The sequence below is a fragment of the Hermetia illucens genome, chromosome 3 (genome assembly GCF_905115235.1).
Source record: "Hermetia illucens chromosome 3, iHerIll2.2.curated.20191125, whole genome shotgun sequence".
Lineage (NCBI taxonomy): Eukaryota > Metazoa > Arthropoda > Insecta > Diptera > Stratiomyidae > Hermetia > Hermetia illucens.
Genome location: NC_051851.1, coordinates 34368836 through 34386865, shown reverse-complemented (window position 1 = coordinate 34386865; position 18030 = coordinate 34368836). Strand labels below are relative to the sequence as shown.

General features: G+C 37.8%; 1 protein-coding gene across 6 annotated transcripts in view; it reads right to left on the bottom strand.

Annotated features, from left to right (window-relative positions):
* Positions 1–18030, bottom strand: part of LOC119653246 (oxysterol-binding protein-related protein 8) — a 63046-nt gene that overhangs the window by 13199 nt on the left and 31817 nt on the right. For 3 of the 6 annotated variants that reach the window (XM_038057846.1, XM_038057847.1, XM_038057851.1), the window contains 3 exons: positions 1570–1625; positions 1360–1503; positions 979–1210 (listed from right to left, as the gene is read on the bottom strand). In XM_038057846.1, the coding sequence (XP_037913774.1) occupies positions 979–1210; positions 1360–1503; positions 1570–1625 (432 nt within the window). Of the gene's footprint in view, positions 1–978; positions 1211–1359; positions 1504–1569; positions 1626–1731; positions 1772–1966; positions 2243–2843; positions 2971–18030 lie in introns of those variants that run through there. The other 3 variants (XM_038057849.1, XM_038057850.1, XM_038057848.1) reach the window with 3 other exon arrangements.

Below are 18030 nucleotides of genomic sequence, written 5' to 3'. Positions count from 1 at the left end.
CAGGTGGTTGTGAAGATCATTTGTTGATGCTTCATCTCCAGGATCTCTGTTGACTGCGGTTATTGCGGCAACCATTTCCCTCTTATAGGTGTCGCGGAGGGCTGTGTTGTGGCTTCAGGATTCACTTTCACCTGATTGTCAGAGGGGATTGTAGGTGGTGTCGTAATTCGAGCTCATTTCAGGGATGGAATTCATAAATTGGAATCTCGTTGGGACAGGTGTATTGATGTTCACGGAGACTACACTGAACTTTAAAGTGTATTTCAAACCATAAAATTAGGTTTTTCTTATTGAACCCCAAAACTTACTGAGCAACCTGATACTTGGGTGAAATTGAGTGCTGAAGTTAATACACCCTACTCTGGTTCAATAAACAATATCAAAGATTTTTCAAGATGAAATTAATAAATGTTTAGCTTTGTGAATCACTTTTCGATAATCATTCAATTTCTATTCTAAAACTGACCTATCCCAAGCGAACAATTATCTCACATAAAAAACAATCGATATATGTGCATTCAAAAAAGCACAACAGAAAAATGATATTACCACTGAGAATCTATATTTACATTGCAGTGAAAACTTCACATTCTTGTCGACAAAATTAAGCATTAGCTTCAAACATCAAAGCAATTGCCTCTCGCGTATTGCGGAATATTCAAATAATGGCCTTCTAGAAAGAAGATAATTTTCAACAAATCAGAAATTTTTATTCGAAAATTGATTAAAAGCACAATGAAAAGTTCATTCACAGATCGGCCGATCTGGAATGAGTGGGCGGTTCCCCACAGCAACATTTTGGAATGTTTATGAAGAAAATAGCTACCGAACATAAAACAGCTGGATCCATATGTATTAAACACTGATGGGAATCAATCGAAACTGATTGAATGATTAACTGAGCACATTTAAAACATTTAAAGATATAAATTTAACAGTCTTGTTAATGGACAGAAAATAGAATTTAGTAATACTCACCAATTGTTTCTTTATCTGGTCCCCTCGGGGCCCATATGGACTGCTCCAATGGATGAAACAGCTTGAAACAGAACCCATCTTTTTTGCTAGGCCGTTCTATCACTTGGCAAGATGTGAGCAATATTGTACCAACCCAATGACTACTTTTAATTTTTGGATTTTTATATAATAATAGAAGTCCTGGTTTGAGCACGCACCACAGCTTTGTCCACGATTTTAATGTACCGCGAACCTGAAAAACAAGAAAAGGATTAGTAAAAGTATTCAACGCATGCAAAATATTGCCATTCAAATATTTTAAAAATAAAAAGTATCTATTCTGATTAATCTATACTAACATTAGATAAAACAGAGACGTTTTATTGTTCTAAGAAAACATACCTTCAGCCAATCGGCAAGAACAACAACTGCTGGATCTTGTAGTGAATTCAACAGTTCAGATGCAACACGTTTCTTTTCACGGCGATAGTTCTTCCTTTGCGCCTTATAAGACTCCTTCCTATTCAATTTCGAGGCATCTGACAGCTGTAAATAGATAAAGGCCGAAGGTTACTCAAAATTAAAGAATATTACATTTAAAGTTTTCGTTACCTTTTCTGTAGAATTTGATTCTATTTTTGTAGTGCTGTCAGTCCAATTCATTGCCCCTGAAATAAAAAACGTACAATGAAAAAATTATTCAAGTAGGAATGAGTTTCGAGGAGAATTTATACAGCTGCGTTTTCTACAACTTATAATTTCACGTTGACATACAAAAAATGCACTTGTGAGGAGCCATAATAGCTTTGTGTCGACTGGAAAACAACATATTTGCCACACAGAAAAAAACAGTCAATGGAATGACGAGACTAAAAACGAAATTGCTTGTTTTTCTTGCTTTAAGTTTCCCATGTGATTACTGGAACTTTAACTACTATAGGCAAGCATATTTTAATTATTAAGAAATGACAAGCAACATGAAAATTAGAGCAGGGGCAAAGTTTATCACCTGACTTTCCAACTATGATTTCAAATCGATAACAGCCGTTCACTTGAAGGGAATTCAAGAAATTTTGTTACTTTTACAATTATTCACTGCTCGAGATACCTCAAAATATTCCTCTACAACCATTCTAAGGCGAAAATGTGTAGATAGCGTAATATCATGTACAGTTTATGCATACAAAACTTTTATTTAGGCCATACAAATATGCATATCAATTTCCCAGCAGTGTAGTAATTTATAAGTCAGCGGAAAATCCTTTTTCGAACGTCATAATCGTAATGAGTTCCCTATAGAATTCCTGCAGACGAATGAATACTTCAACTAGTTTGCTCATTATTTTGTATGGTCATATGACGTAATTCTGCACCACGAACTTTACATGCTTTTAGACTCAACTCTGAAAATTACCATAACTTTGAATTTTCCGAACAGCTTTCATATGCACGGGTTGCTGTGAAAAGTTGGCATTGTATAGTATTGAATACGAGAGGAAATGAAGATAAGCGTTATTTGTCCCAGAAAGAAGTAGAAGTGTAACAAAATTCTGTTGGGAGAGAATATACACGACATAATATCATAATTGTAGCTTTGTATAGTATGAACGAGGCTTCTATATGGAAGAATAATTAGCAGATACGAGAGTAGAGCTGAACAATTTGTGAGGTCAACTGTTGTAAATATCAGGAGACCATTTTATTCTCCCCATTCACGACAATATAGGCAATGCATATAGGAAACCATGAGTTGATTCAGTGACTATGAAGGACACCCGATGATGGTAATGAATGGAAAACTTTAGAATAAAGGAACACTTCAACCAAACACCGTCAGATCTTTCAACACAAAGTACCACCACTTAACATACTTTTAATTGACTAACCATTTGTGTACCACAAAAAATACAAGTTCAAATCGAAATTGTTCATGGGATCCTGCAAAGTCCTGTTTTGCACAACTTGAAACAAACTCTGATGTGGAAAAATTTATAAGCTTCCAACCAAAGCCACATATGCTTATGCATTTATGAATTCCAATCTTCATCGATTATCCTGTCAGTCGCATATACGGTCATCGATTCTGCTAAGGCTACCCCCTTAGCAACTCATACATACTTTTGCACCTCATACATACTCTTTGACCATTGTGCTAGAAAATCGAGCACTTTACCTTGCTAGTCATTCATTACTTATTAAAGTGAGAAGTACAGCAGTTATAAGTTAATTGCAAGAAAATGAATAACTCATAACTTTGTGGATTACAGTCAATTAATTGAGAATGAACTTATGTTATAGCACATATGTATAATCAGTAATATAGCCTTGGATAAGGAAAATATAGTGGGAGAAAAGTGGAGCTGATTTAGAGAGTCGTCAAACGACACGTTTGACGTTCAAAATAGTTTTATCAGAGCAGAGTAAAATAGCGTTTTAAATTATAGCAAATCATTTGTAAACATCAAATCTTAATGTTCAAAACAGCGCAAATGAACTGAACTTCCCTAAATAAAATCGACTACTAGAGGAAAAACCTTTAGCTAACTGGTCCGGCAGTCGAGAGTTTCTTTTTAGTTTAGCCCTATTTCTTATAGTGACTTTAAGTATATACTAAGTATTCCAATAAGCGAAATCGTTCAACAAATGAAAAATTAACAATATGTTTGATAACTGTTATTCAATAGTTAGCTTATAATAAGTGTCTACAGCAATCTAATTGAGTGACTTACAAAATGATTTAAAAAATAAAACAATGGTTGAATCATCTCCGAAACAGATTCAGCGGTAATATTGTACCTCCCATCGCAACAGTGAAACAGTGCACAGCTATCAGAGTTGTCCAAAAAAGGGGACTACTGAAAAAATGATCATAAGAACCCATTTTACGATATTGGATAATCTGAACTGAACATGTGTAGTATAGAAGAAGTCAATTGCATTTACAGATAAGTGGTAGTTATAATATTACAAAAGTGATATCACTTTGAAGTATGATATCACATTGCCATCACGGAGCGCGATCAAAACATCACCGCCCAAAAAAGAAGTTATAATATTACTCCTGTGATAAATAATGTTTTCAATGTCAATGCCGATGACATATCCCATTACAAAACATCACCGTTCTTTCGATTATCATTTGTGAATCTGCAAGTGTTATCGACTCTGTTCTTTTGGCTGACTTTGGCGTGGAAAACGATTTCGTGTGTGTATGTGGTAACTTTTCACTATGGGGTTTCTTTTCAATGCCGAGCAATAGAAAATGGACATACTTTTAAGTGATAAGTAATGTTTGTTTGCAAGAATCATGATTTCCTGCTTTTTACGTTGCTGTATATTTTACCCTATGAATTTAATTAATACATGGGAAATCTCTCACTCAAGTGATAATATAACATCACATGTACGGTTAGGCTTATGAAAGAAGATGTTTGCGATATGACTTTGTAATATAACTTTTCCCAAAAGTGATGTGATATCATATTAGCTACTGAAATGATATTTCACGCATCATATCAATTTCAAATAGTCACTTACACTTGAAAGAGTTAATCGCAAGATGGATATACGTTTATCATAATCGTTTAAGAGCGCTAAAGTGAAAGAGATTAAACGAATCGTTAAATATAGCTAATATTTAATCGTGATCGAAAAAAGTTGATGGATGATTAGCGACAAATGATGAAACGCAAATCCATCACTACATTTCGCAATTGAAGCAACAAGCAAAAAAAGTGAAGAGAAATCAGTCGTACTTGATGTAAGAATCTATCTTATTTCTCCTCTCTTTCGTAGATTAATTGCATAAAAAAAAGGGGAGCCTATTAGAATTTTTCCCTATGGATCACATTCAATAATACTGTGTATTTAATTAAAATCAACCTAAAGTTGCGCAAATGATAAGCCTACGGCAACGAACGAACACGAATAGAAATTCCCTTGACACAACCAGGATTCGAACTAAGCAGAACGAGAGGATGACGCTCAATCAACTCGCCCATTGTCCTCTGCTTCTAAAATGAATAAAGAGAGTTTTGAATGAAACGAAAAGATTGCTTTTTGGTTAGGGATTTATTCGCAATTATTATTTATTGTATTTGTTCGCAGATATCGATATTTTGGTCCAGTTGCTCCCTTTTTCAGTGCTTCACATACAATGACTCAGATTGTAAGCACTAAGGAAGGAAGCAACAAAAAACAATCTTTTCGTTTCATTCAACCACTGTTCAAGGCTACAAAGGAGGAGAGATTTATTAGTGTTTGCAATCCCCTGAAAGAGGAATTCAAATGAAATCGGCCAAATTTAGCGAAGAAAATAGTAATGCACACAAGCGCTAAAAGCGATCACAATAATCCGTCGATTAAAGTTTGAATTATGTGCTCTTCCTATGCGTTCTCCAAATTTGGCTACCAGCAACTATAATCTGCTTTTAAAATGGAAATGATGATTCCAAGGAATGCGACTTGCATTAATTTATAATGTGGAATGGGAAATTAGTGTTAAGTGTAATGGAAATTCATATTATAGTGGAATTTGCTTATAACAATGCAGAATGCAACGTTGTTTCGGGTATAAATTACGAATATATTTATTCAATTCCGGCCAAGAACGGTGTTACATAGAGTCCATACTGGTCATCAGCAAAACGATAATTTGAAGTTTCTCGTCGACACGCGCTCGGAGCGACTTTGGACACGTCAGTTCCTTACAAATCATTTTGCAAAACTTCTTACGTCCTTTTGACCGAAGCGCAGAACCACACCGATAGCGAAAAAAAACAAAGGAACAAATTAGAATACATAGCACCTACAGTGGCGAAACTCCTTTGTTTATTTTCAATGCTTAGCTCGTCGCTCCACTATGGTTTGAGCCTTCTAGGTCCAAATTAATTGGAGTAAGGAAAACCCAATTTTGAAGTATTGGTTAAGAACGCCTCGAAATGAAAAATACATGATAATCTAGCGACAGTCAACCCAAATGTGGTATAGCAGAGTGTCTGAAAAACCAAGTATAGCCCCACATAGCATTTCAGACTACCACCAACAGGAGTACAATGAGCCAACACGGTCTGACTGCTCAGAAACTGTAACTTCTCCCCCACCATACCACCCAACAGAAGTTCTACTGAACATTCGGATAGACACTTATCAGTTATTGATCTCTGATCAATTAGTAGAATTTGGGAGAAACCTTGCACTGAAGAAAACGACAAACTCTTCTCGAAATAGCGGTATATGCCTAGCGACGGAAATGATGTTAACAATTGAAACCCTGTCATCAAATCAATCAATGAACGCAAGTTTCTAGGTGGTGTCCACATACCTAAAAGCAATAAATTACTAGGAGCTGCTACTGCAAATTTTCCACACATTATAGCCAAGAAGCCTGTTTCAAGTACAGTAAGCGGCAACGTCCGGAGCAAGGTAGGATCTTTACTTAATCCCTGGAGATTTGCGCTAGAACGAATACTTCTCCGTACAGGTACATGTTGCTTCACGTACCCACAATTCCGCGGGCTAACAGGGAAGGGCGACACTTCGTTCCACACATCGATTTCTCCACTATAGCTATTGGCTAAGACCACGAGAATTCTTTTGAGCTCAACGAGGAAGAAGCTCGCATCATGTAACCACCCTAACGAAGTCTCCTTATGTCCTCTCAAGGTGATAAAGGCATGTCTAATTTGTATACCATATCACGTCCCAACAAGCCGACATGCCCAATGTATGCCGCCTCAAGTAACAGGAAAACTTCAGGACTACCTGGAAGGAAGTTTCGATTATGTCGATAGCTTGCAATGAGTAGCGTCCTGAAGTTGCGCCAACAATTGCAGTGGTCGGACATCAAGTATTTCGTCCATAACAGATCGAGATCCCGTTATTCCACCTATAGGGAGAGATCTTATTTTTTTAATAAACCGCTGATAGTTCTTACCCTTTTTAATTTTCTAACTAACGATTAAACACAAGCAATCTGTTTCCCTAGCCTGCTTTCTGTCAACAATTAATAGAATTCCCTACCAAGTTTACAAGCCCAGGTTCCCAGATTATTGTTGTGTATTTTTATAATTTAAACTCAGTTATCGGTTTGGTTTGATTATCATAGCACCTACATTGTATAGTGCTCAAAATATGGAATCAGCAGCGACTTTCTTTTTCCATCGCCAAGAAAATGTAAATGATCTCATAGAACGTTCAGAAAGTGGTATTTGTAATAAACGTCTCTACTATGTAGAAGCTAGCAATTGCCCAATCTACCCTACTCATGATATAGAAATCAAAGGATCATATTAAAAGGCTTTTTGAAGAGAAGAGCATAAACAATAAGAAAAAGATAGATAGAATTAATCCAGCATCAAGGCATGGTACAAGCTTTCCTTGAATGGTTCAAAAATATATACATATATATTATATTTTCAGGTCTAGATGTGCTTATAAGGACATCATTGGTATGAGTTCAAATGTTTCAAGTAGGTAACTTCTAAAAATGAGCAGTTTTTAACATCAGTGATAACATTTGCTTCAAAAAGTACAAATAGAGAACTTTCATTTGATATCCAACATGGTTATATTTGGGGAAAAAATGGAACAATCCATATGTATGGGGATTCCCCTTAAACTCAATGTAAAATGATACCATTCGCTACATGCTTGGAATAATTGTTTTCGGAATAGATAACTTGTAAGAGACAGAGAGACGGAGGCCAGCAAAGGAAAGCAATGGGTCGCAAGACAAATACTGAAAAATGACTGCGTTGCAAATAATTCCCACAGTTCTTGCTTCCAAATTCCTACTTCCACCTGCATAAAGATGCGACCACTGGAAGATGCTTTAAAATGGAGGAGGATGAGAGCGAATTTTCCATATTTTTCTTTCTATAACGGAGACACTAATCTTTATGCAAGAAAACTGCAAATACACAAAAAACCAAGCAAACTCTACTCGAATGTCGAAGCAACTTCGGTGGATTTTCCACCAATAAAAGTACTGAGAAAATCCAATGAATAGCTTCAGATAAATCCGGCTGGTAGATGATAACAGAAACGGTATGTGAAATTTTTGCTTTCATTGCAATTTAAGGGTTAACCCTTTGGAAGTTTCCGTAACCTACATAACGGCGAAATCTACGAGCGATACCACGACCGTCTGGTTGTGGACAAAATCCGGCTCAACAGGTTGCGGTGGACGGGTCACTTAATCCGTATGGATGAGGATGATCCAGCCCGGAAAGTCTATAAGGGCAATATCTATGGTAGAAAAAGAAGACGAGGCAGACCCTGACTCAGATGGAGTGATGGCGGAAGTCAGGACACCAGACAGCTTTTGGGGATATCGAATTGGTGGACCTCGGCGCAAAACCGGGATGTCTGGAGTTCCTTATTAAGGCAGGCCTAGACTCGATACCCGTTGTTGCGCCGTTGATGATGATGAAGTTCAACGCATATGCTGCCATGGGTAAAGTGTTCTCGAGGAGGAGTTGTTAGGAATTGTTTCGAACATCGGAATCCAATCCAACCAGAATTTTATTCTTCTTCAAACATTTTTCCCAAATTTGATCGATATGGGACTATAATGTTGGAAGAGATACCTTCATTCCGAACAGCAATATTTTCCAATTGGGGGGGAAATATCTTTTGTTTATAGAGTTATTAAAGAATCAGAAAAAAAGGAAGCAGACATTTGTTTGAAGCTTGTAATTCCCCTGTGTCGTTGCCAATAAGTTAATTGTTCTTAAGGATGTCATCCCGTGTGTCGGATCCGAGGAATAGACTTTTTTTGGCATCAATTGTATCTAGATATAGTGTAGAATATATAGGCAAAGTGACTTTTTAATATTCGGAGTTGTTCGGAAATTACAGTGTTAAACAGGTAAAATGTCACATGCCAGGTTTATGCCGATCGCCGTAATAAAGCGCATATTTATCGGTCCGAATGATGCTCAAATGGCTTCGCTAATATCATAAAAATTGACGCCAAGGCTTTACATGTCATCCTTCATGAAACCTAAGGTTTATGAACTAGGTATAGAAGATTAAGATTTTATGGCTAAAAATCACATGACCCCCTTAATAATAATATTAATAATCATTGGAGCGACAATCCAATTAGATCTAGACCTTAAAATGTGATGAAACACTACACATTACTAGATTACAGTACGCCCGCGATTATTATCCTCAGGTTCCCATTCGCAGCTGAGCCGACTGGTATCCAATCCAAAGACAAATCCCTCTGCCGCCACTGAGATTTGAACCGCTAGGACAACCTTAACCTTTCTTGGTAAGGTCAAACTTGCGGAATTGATCACTAGCTAGTTTACGAGTACACTATCATCTAAAAATTTTACAATTATCAAGGCTTTCGCAATTGTGGGATGTAGGAACGAACCATCAGCTAATTTGTTTAACTGTAAGGAGTTTCTTCAAAGTATTAGGGAAAATAGAATGAATAAAGAAAGGTCACCTCAAATTACGTAACTGAATCTCAACCACGAATGGCGATAAAAGTTATTCACTCTAAAAAATCTATAAGGTCTACAAATAAGTTGTCGGTTTTCACAATAGATGGCGTTGCTTGTTTTTTATTCCATTGATCCACATTTCCAAACATTCATCGGAAAGCTACTGTCAATAGGCACAAACGTCAGTATAAATTATTTAATTGAAGTGTAAACAACAATACTTTTTTCATCAACGAAAATGGCCAATTTTGTACCAAATAATGTGTTTTTGCGGGGAGTTCTACTTCATTATTTCAATATGAAGAAAAAAGCAACCGAAAGTCATCGCATTTTGGTGGAAGTTTATGGTGACCATGCTCTATCTGAACGAACGTGTCAGAGGCGGTTTGGACGGTTTAAAAGTAGCAATTTTGACTTGGAAGACGAAGAGCGCGCCGGACGCCACAATTTTTGAAGATGAATAATTAGAGGCATTGCTCGACCAAGATCCATCGCAAACGGAAGAAGAACTTGGAAAAACACTTGGAGTCACTCAGCAAGCCATTTCCAACCGTTTAAAAGCACCGGGAATAATCCGAAAGGTCGGAAATTGGGTTCCGTATGAACTGAAGCCAAGAGACGTCGAACGCCGTTTTTTCACATGCGAACAACTGCTCCAACGACAAGAAAAGAAGGGTTTTCTGCATCGAATAGTTACTGGCGATGAAAAGTGGATCCATTACGATAATCCCAAGCGTCGGGTAACGTGGGGATACCCCGGCCATGCCTCATCATCGACGGCCAAAGCGAATATTCATGGTGAGAAGATCATGCTGTGTATATGGTGGGACCAACTGGGTGTGCTATACTATGAGCTGCTAAAACCGAACGAAACGGTCACGGGGAAACTCTACCGACGTCAAATGATGCGTTTGAGCCGCGAACTCAAGAAAAAACGGTCGCAATACCAGCAAAGGCATGATAAAGTTATTTTGCAACATGACAATGCTCGTCCGCATGTTGCACAGCCCGTTAAAACATATCTAGAAACGTTGAAATGGGAAGTCCTACCCCACCCGCTGTACTCTCCACACATCGCTCCTTCTGATTACCATTTGTTCCGGTCGATGCAACATGGCTTGGCTGACCAGCACTTCTCCAATTACGACCAACTCAAAAAATGGCTCTATGAGTGGATAGCGGCCAAGCAGGCCAATTTTTGGCGCGATGGTATCTATGAATTGTCTGAAAGATGGAAGAAAGTTGTGGCTAGCGATGGGCAATACTTTGAACAATGAATGTATAACCAATTTTTCACAATAAAGGTTCAAATTTAAAGAAAAAACCGACAGAACTTATTTGTAGGCCTTATATATATCTTTCCACTTTCCTATTCATTATATTCGTTGTAAGGGAGTATTTGTAAGCAGTAAAAATGGTTTTTATGTTCATTCTTAATTACCCATTTTCCACCATCACGCATAATGCAATAAAAACAAACTATTTGCTTTTTTTTTAGATAAATAGATCGTTATCAATATATGGTAAGGCAATACAAAACACCGCAAATTGCACTTTACTCTTGGGGTTACCCCGTTTCGAACCGTGAGTTATTAGCATCACACGGTTAGATAAGTAATTTTATATTTACCTAGTGTAATTCATCTTATCAATTCAAGTAGAGCAATAAAAAGATATAAATAACCAAAGAAAGTAGAAAATTTATTCTGATATGGTAGTTTTATTATTCGTGACCTGAATTGGCTGAGTGTAAGAATGACGATTTCTTTTCTACTAAGGAGAAAATATTGGAAAGGGTTATGATGTCCATAAATCAGTTTACAGGTTTTCTAAAGTCACTATGTGGAATATATTTTCTTTTTAGAATGTCAAAGATTGACTTGTTTAAGGGTTGCGATTCGAGTTTATTCATTGCTAATAAAATCATTAACAAGTCGGGACGTTTCAGGTATGAAAGGTTTTGTGTATTTCTTCTGTAAAATCATTCGATTGCACATTTGCCCCATTAATATCATGCACGCAATTTAGATGCATATATTACGTCAGAATATCCACTTTTGGATGCTACTGACATTCAAAGTCTTAGAATTTGCAAAGAAGTGACAACTATTAACTGTTATTAACTTCATTTGAAGTGATATCGGTATGGGGGGTATTTCGGAGCCTAGGCACGATATACTGGCAACTTCTTGATTTTTTTCAGATATTTGGATTGGGTAGGTTCTGGAAATGGGTTCGTGAAAGAAATTATCGCTTTTCCATCCCCCTCCCTACCACCTCATGAATTAAATGCCAAAACCGAGACTAGTTAGTAGTACTAATCCAGACCTTTCATTTGATACCCACATGGCTACATTTGATGAAAAAAAATTCTACTCCCCCTTTTTGCATGTATGGAGACGCCCTTCAATTTGACGTAGAACAATGTAACTCACCGTATGCTTGTGCGTTCACAGTTCCCACGTTCTCGCAAAATTTAATGTCAATCGATATAACCGTTTTCGAGAAAAATGCGTGTGACAAGCAGACAGACAGACAGTAAACTGATTTTGTTTTACACAAAACCTTAAAAAATCAAAGCACTAAATGAATGTGAAAAATTGAGTCGCCCTTATCTCAGTTACCGATATTACATGCTTCTCAAATATCAGAAATGTACTGCGTACACATTTCTGCACAATAATATGGATAGTATTTCAGTGGTTGGTTGTTTTCAACGAGAACTATCCCACTGACTGTGGTAGTAGCTAAGTGTATCGTATTGAACTCCGTTGCATCATAAGTATTTTTATTTGACTTGCGATACCGACTTATCACTCACTCAGCATTAAATGTTAACCTCTTGGGGAAAAACGACAAAGAAAAAGTCGCAATACCGGAAACTGGACGCTTCGAGTATAAAGATTTTGTGTTCACCTTGTGTGAGAAATTTCCTATGCAAGTTTTCCCATTCGTACATACCTCCTCCTCCGCCGTTCATATGAGTTCATTTTATATGATGATGACGTCATACACGTCTTAGAGTGCGATAAATTCACACGAAATACACAACTTTGATCTTCTATAACTTTGTGAACAATAGTTGGACTTTTTTCAAGTTCTCCAGTAGTTAATTATAGCTATATCAAATTTGATACTGCTAGGATGAAGGGTTTTTTTTTCGGGCAAATTTCTAAAATATGGCCTAGATTTCATATGAATGCACCATTGTGATTTTTTTTCAGATTTTTCCGTTTTAAGAACGAGACGTGTTTCACTTTTTGGGCACACATTTCGAGCCCTCACTCCCCTATGTTTCCCCTAGTATCAAAAATTAGTGTACTGAATGAATGGTTAGAGCACAAGGCTAGGTCGCGGTTCAAATCTCACTGGCGTCAGTGGGATTTGTATCGTGATTTGACTTCGGATACCAGTCGACTCAGCTGTGAATGAGTACCTGAATCAGATCAGGGTAATAATCTCGGGCGAGCGCAATACTGCCCACATTACCTCCTACAAGCTACTGTAATCCTGTAGAGCACCGTTAGGGACTTGAATGAAGTGCTCTAACACACTTCAAGGCCCTGATCCAGTTGGATTTTTGTGCCAACGATTGTTATTATTATTATCAAAAATGGGATCCGTTTCAAAAAATGCTAATCGAACCCTTTCATTTGGTACCCCACATGACCATAGTACGTGAAAAGAATTCCCTTTCGCATGTATAGGAAGTCCGCCTTAAATACAATGCAAAATGATGCCACCCGTTGTATGTAAAGGGATTCATAGACAACACGGTCCCAACAGATTTTGACAATTGACAATGTGTGAGGAGCTGTGAATAGGAAATAAAAGAAAAATAAATACCTCATATTTCTAAATAAGACAAACACCTATTTTTTATCCAAATTTGTTGTCACCTTCAAGCTCGAAATAAGGCACTTATAGCAACGTTTTCCACCAATTGACAATTTGAGAGCAGTTTCCTTTATGTGATCAACGCTTTTGCCAACTTACGAAAATTTCTTCGTATTTACCTCTGGCACACTGATTCTATTTTAATGAATGACATCTGAATTTCAAGATGTTAGCAGTTCTGTGAGTTGGAAAGTGGATATGTCAACTGGAAAAATTATTTCTTTTTTTGTTAGCCTCGCCTATGCACTGATTGCAGGACTGCAGAATGACCCCGAAGCTCCATAGACCAAAAAAGTGGGATAAAATTTCTTCCCACTTAATTCGACCTCAGGACTCACTTAGTACAAAAGCAAAATTAGTCCTGATTTGGTCAACTAAGGCCTAAACAAGACGGTTTTTGCCCAGAATTTAACTCACATTCATGTCGTGTTTGTAAATATACATTTAAGGCAACAGAAAAAATCTTCCAAGCAGTTTCGGATCCTTTCGGGCCCTATCCCCGGGCTAGAAGTGAGTCATCTGTTGAAATGCGTTTACAATGGGCAAACACGATTGACGGGTGTTTTTTTTAGAAATTTCAGTCTTACTTTCCGAAAAGCAAAAACGAAACGCAATTACGTGAAAAAAAATTGTAAAGTTTACGGCCGTAGCCTACATAACGACGAAATCTATGAGCGATACCTTTGCCGTCAGGTTGTGGATAAAATCCGGCTCAATATGTTACGGTGGGCCCGGAAAGTCTATAAGGGCAATATCTATGGTAGAAAAAGAGCCTGAGATGGAGCGATGGCGTAGGTCAGGACGCCAGACAACTTTTAGGGATATCGAATTGGTGGACCTCGGCGCAAAACCGGGATGTCTGGAGTTCCTTATTAAGACAAGCCTAGACCGAATACCGGTGGTTTTCCTGTTGATGATGATGATGATGAAAGTTTACGACGAAGATACTGTCCAAGTGCGATTAATAGCGACGTGCGAGCGATTCCATTCGAAAAAATTCGATATGAAGAAGCAAAGCCGGATGATGCTCAGTATCTGCTGGGATTTGAAGGTAATCATTCACCATGATCTGATCCAGCAGCCCAACGAAAATAATTTGAGACCAGTTGGTAACTTCCTAAGAGCTAGAGAAACTTGGCTGGGAAATTTTGATCAATTAGCCCAGACATTGGATCATCAGAGTGCAGCTCATTCCAAGAATTTAAAAATTACTTTTCGTAGTTTTCTAGCCACAATTCCGAAGATTTATGAGGATGGAAAAATTAAAGTTCAGTAAAAAATGAGAAAAGAATTTTTCTTAATATAACACTACAACTGATAAAAATCCTTATATATTCAAAATAAATCCTCACAGAAACGGACTCTTCCAAATGGTTACTCTTTTATTTGCCTTTTATCATTCACTATCATTTCATATATTAGAACATTTATGTTACCTTTAATCGTCTTTTATCTCAGATTAAATATTATGGCACGAAAATTGGACTTAGCCTAGACTTATTTTGATGAATTTTAACCACTTGTTCTTTGCGGCAGACATGGCTTATTATGGTTTATCGCTAATGATAAAATTTTATAATTTGATCCCCATTTATGAAAAATTTGAGAAAATCAAGTTAATCTGAACTTTGAATGGCGATCAATATAGTATGCGTAATGCGGGAACAGGCTAAAAATTTAAACAGAAATAGTTATCGCCTTCTTCGAGACATCCTAACTTCATAAAATCAAGAAGACCTCACATCGGAAAAAAACTTAATCAAAAGCTCGATATCTGAAGTACAGTAAACCTAACTTCGTCGTAGGATATTCAAAACAAATTTCCTTATGTGAATTATGCCTTGAAAGAATGTTTAAAGGGAAAATTTCCGACGTCAATCTTTGACTCTTACAGGAAAAGATGAAACAACGAAAGAAAATCGTCAATAACAGAAAAAAACCAAAAGAAAATTCGAAGAATTTTCAATTAGCGTAGATCTAGAAGCCACAAAGTACAAACGCCTTGCGATTTCCTAGATGATTTTTGCTGTTACGACACCGTGCACTTTTGGCGGCCAAATAGATAGTTGCTTTCAAGATACTTTGATTTACACTGACAACCGCCCGTTGAAGTTCATATGCTTAGCCGTCATATTGAGACCAACGCTATAAAGGTTGAATTTGCATCCCTATCTCCAGAGGCGATTATGAAGTGAGAAGGGGAAAATCCGCCTAAACAATCCTGATGAAAACTTGTGGCGATCACTCCCCCCTAAAAAGTCATGGCACCTCAAAATGAAATTTTATATATCACCATCATCATATCATCGCTTACCATCGAATTCCATGTTGAGACCAATCTTGGCAAGTGAATTCTTGTTAGCACGAATTACCTGACCATATCATCGTCACGCCACTAGTCCAATGCAACATCTTCGTGCCCATTACCGCAAGACACCGTTCATTGTCCTTTAAAGTCGGGTAACACTCAGAACCATAGAGAACGACAGGACAGACGACATTGCGGTAAATTTTAGATTTGAGACGTTCGTTGATACGTCAATCACAAAGAACACCAGTTGTGGAACGCCACTTCATCCAGGTTGCGCCAAACAATTTAGAAATGAAACTATTTTATGTCAAAGCAATAGGGTTTAATTTTGAGCGCCACGTTCCGGAAGGAGGCGTGAAAAATATGGAAGGACAAAAATTGATAGACCAATAGCTTACTCCAAACTAAAAAAAAACTAAACGGCATTTTAATGTGGACAATATTCCACGGTCCGCAAACTAGAATAATTAGAAAATATTAAAAGGTAAATTTTTCGTGGGCTAATTTTTTGGATTTTGGTGTTTTTTTACGGCTTCTTTTATGAATAAAAAAAAACTACCCGTCCGATTGCAATTATCCTAGTTTGCGGACCGTAGAAATATGTACTAAAGAAGCCGTGAAAATTTCAAAGAATTTGGTCGGATAGATTTTGAGCTATGGTGGCAGCCGATTTTCAAGATGCAGTTTCGAGAAAAACGCATTTGAAAATTTAAATGTGATTATCAACAGTAAAATTTTAACTCACCATTAATCTGCTATACCTGGTCCATAGAGAGCACCCTCCGTTTCTTCAAAAAAGTCTTGTAAGGCCGATTGTTGCTCTCTGGTGTCAATTGTGGATCTTTTAGCGAGGTCAGTCGATCGTCGTTCGGACCGCCAAATTTGCGCTTCATTAGGGCGGTCGGCATAAACCTGACATATGTGACCAACTTGACATCCCATTGTCACTAGGATTTTGAGAATGCCATTGAATCCTTCATTGAAAATAATTACAGCCAGAAAAGTGGCTATTTCTACGACCTTGGGCCCAGAATGAAGGTGTTTAGGAGCGAAAGTCTAGCTCAATGCATTTAACGACTCATTGTTATTCTGGGTCTCTGCTCCTAAACATCTGTTCAAGAGATCATCTCGTGACAAATCTTCGTAGATTGGTTTGATGACTGTTTGAACTTCTTCAGTCAAAGTTGCCTTCTCGTGGTGAAAACTATCCAGTTCTTCTTTAGCTTCTGCTTTGCGCCATTTGCACCAACTGTCCTCGCCTGCTGGACAATTTTGATGCTGAGGATTTTCGTCTGTACATTTATGGAAGAAAGTTTCCCAAATTTCTTGCTTCATTCCTTCTATCGAATTTACGTGTCGACGAATAGCTAGCCTAGAAAATGTAGTGAGGTCCTTATCAGTAAGTTTTCCAGCCCCTTTTCCACCAATGCCTTTGTGATTTTTCTTTGCATTTCTAAGCCGCGTTCCCATTCTTTTCTCGACATGTCCTACGTATTCCTTTTTTACTATCAGGTTTTCCACAAAGTTTTCGCACAAATCAAAGACAGAATTCAGCAGATAAGTTTATAAAAACCTTTAATTATTTAATCTAATATATAATTGCCTCCATTAGATACGACTTCCCTCCATCTATCGAGCAACTTCAAAATCCCCCCTCTATAAAACTCTTCCCCCTTCCCCTCAAAGTACGTGCGAAGTGCACTTTGGAGGTCAGCTTCAGAAGTCATTTTTTTACCATCCAGAAAATGTTGGAGGGACCTGAACAAATGGTAATCAGAAGGAGCAAGGTCGGGACTATACGCAGGATGACTCAAAACTTCCCAGCCAAGCTCACTCAATTTTCGCTGAGTAGTTAAAGATGTATGCGGCCGGGCGTTATCATGATGAAAGACAATATTTCGCCTGTTGACCAATGCTGGTCGTTTCGAACGTAGCTGGGTGTTTAATCTGTCGAGCTGCTCGCAGTACTTATCGGCGGTAATGGTCTCGTTTGGTCCCAAAAGCTCGTAGTGTATGGGGCCACGAACGTCCCACCATATACTGAGCATTCGCTTCTGCTGATGAATAGACGGCTTTGCTACCGATGGACCCGGTTGATCTCGATGAGTGTAGGCTCGTTTCTTCGCTACGTTTTCGTACACAATCCATTTCTCATCGCCAGTTACCAATCGATTCAAAAAAGGGTCGTTTTCGTTCCGTAAAAGGTTAGCGGAGCAAATTCTCACTCTATCGGCCAGATTTCGCTCAGTCAGTTCGTGCGGTACCCACTTTGTGTTCTTCAAAACATATCCAAGACGCGTAATGGCTACTGCTACTCCTGATTTTGATACACCGAGATCCTCTGCAAGCACACGTGTCGAAAGAAAAGGATTCGCTTCCAGTTTGTTGCGCAGGATATCGTCG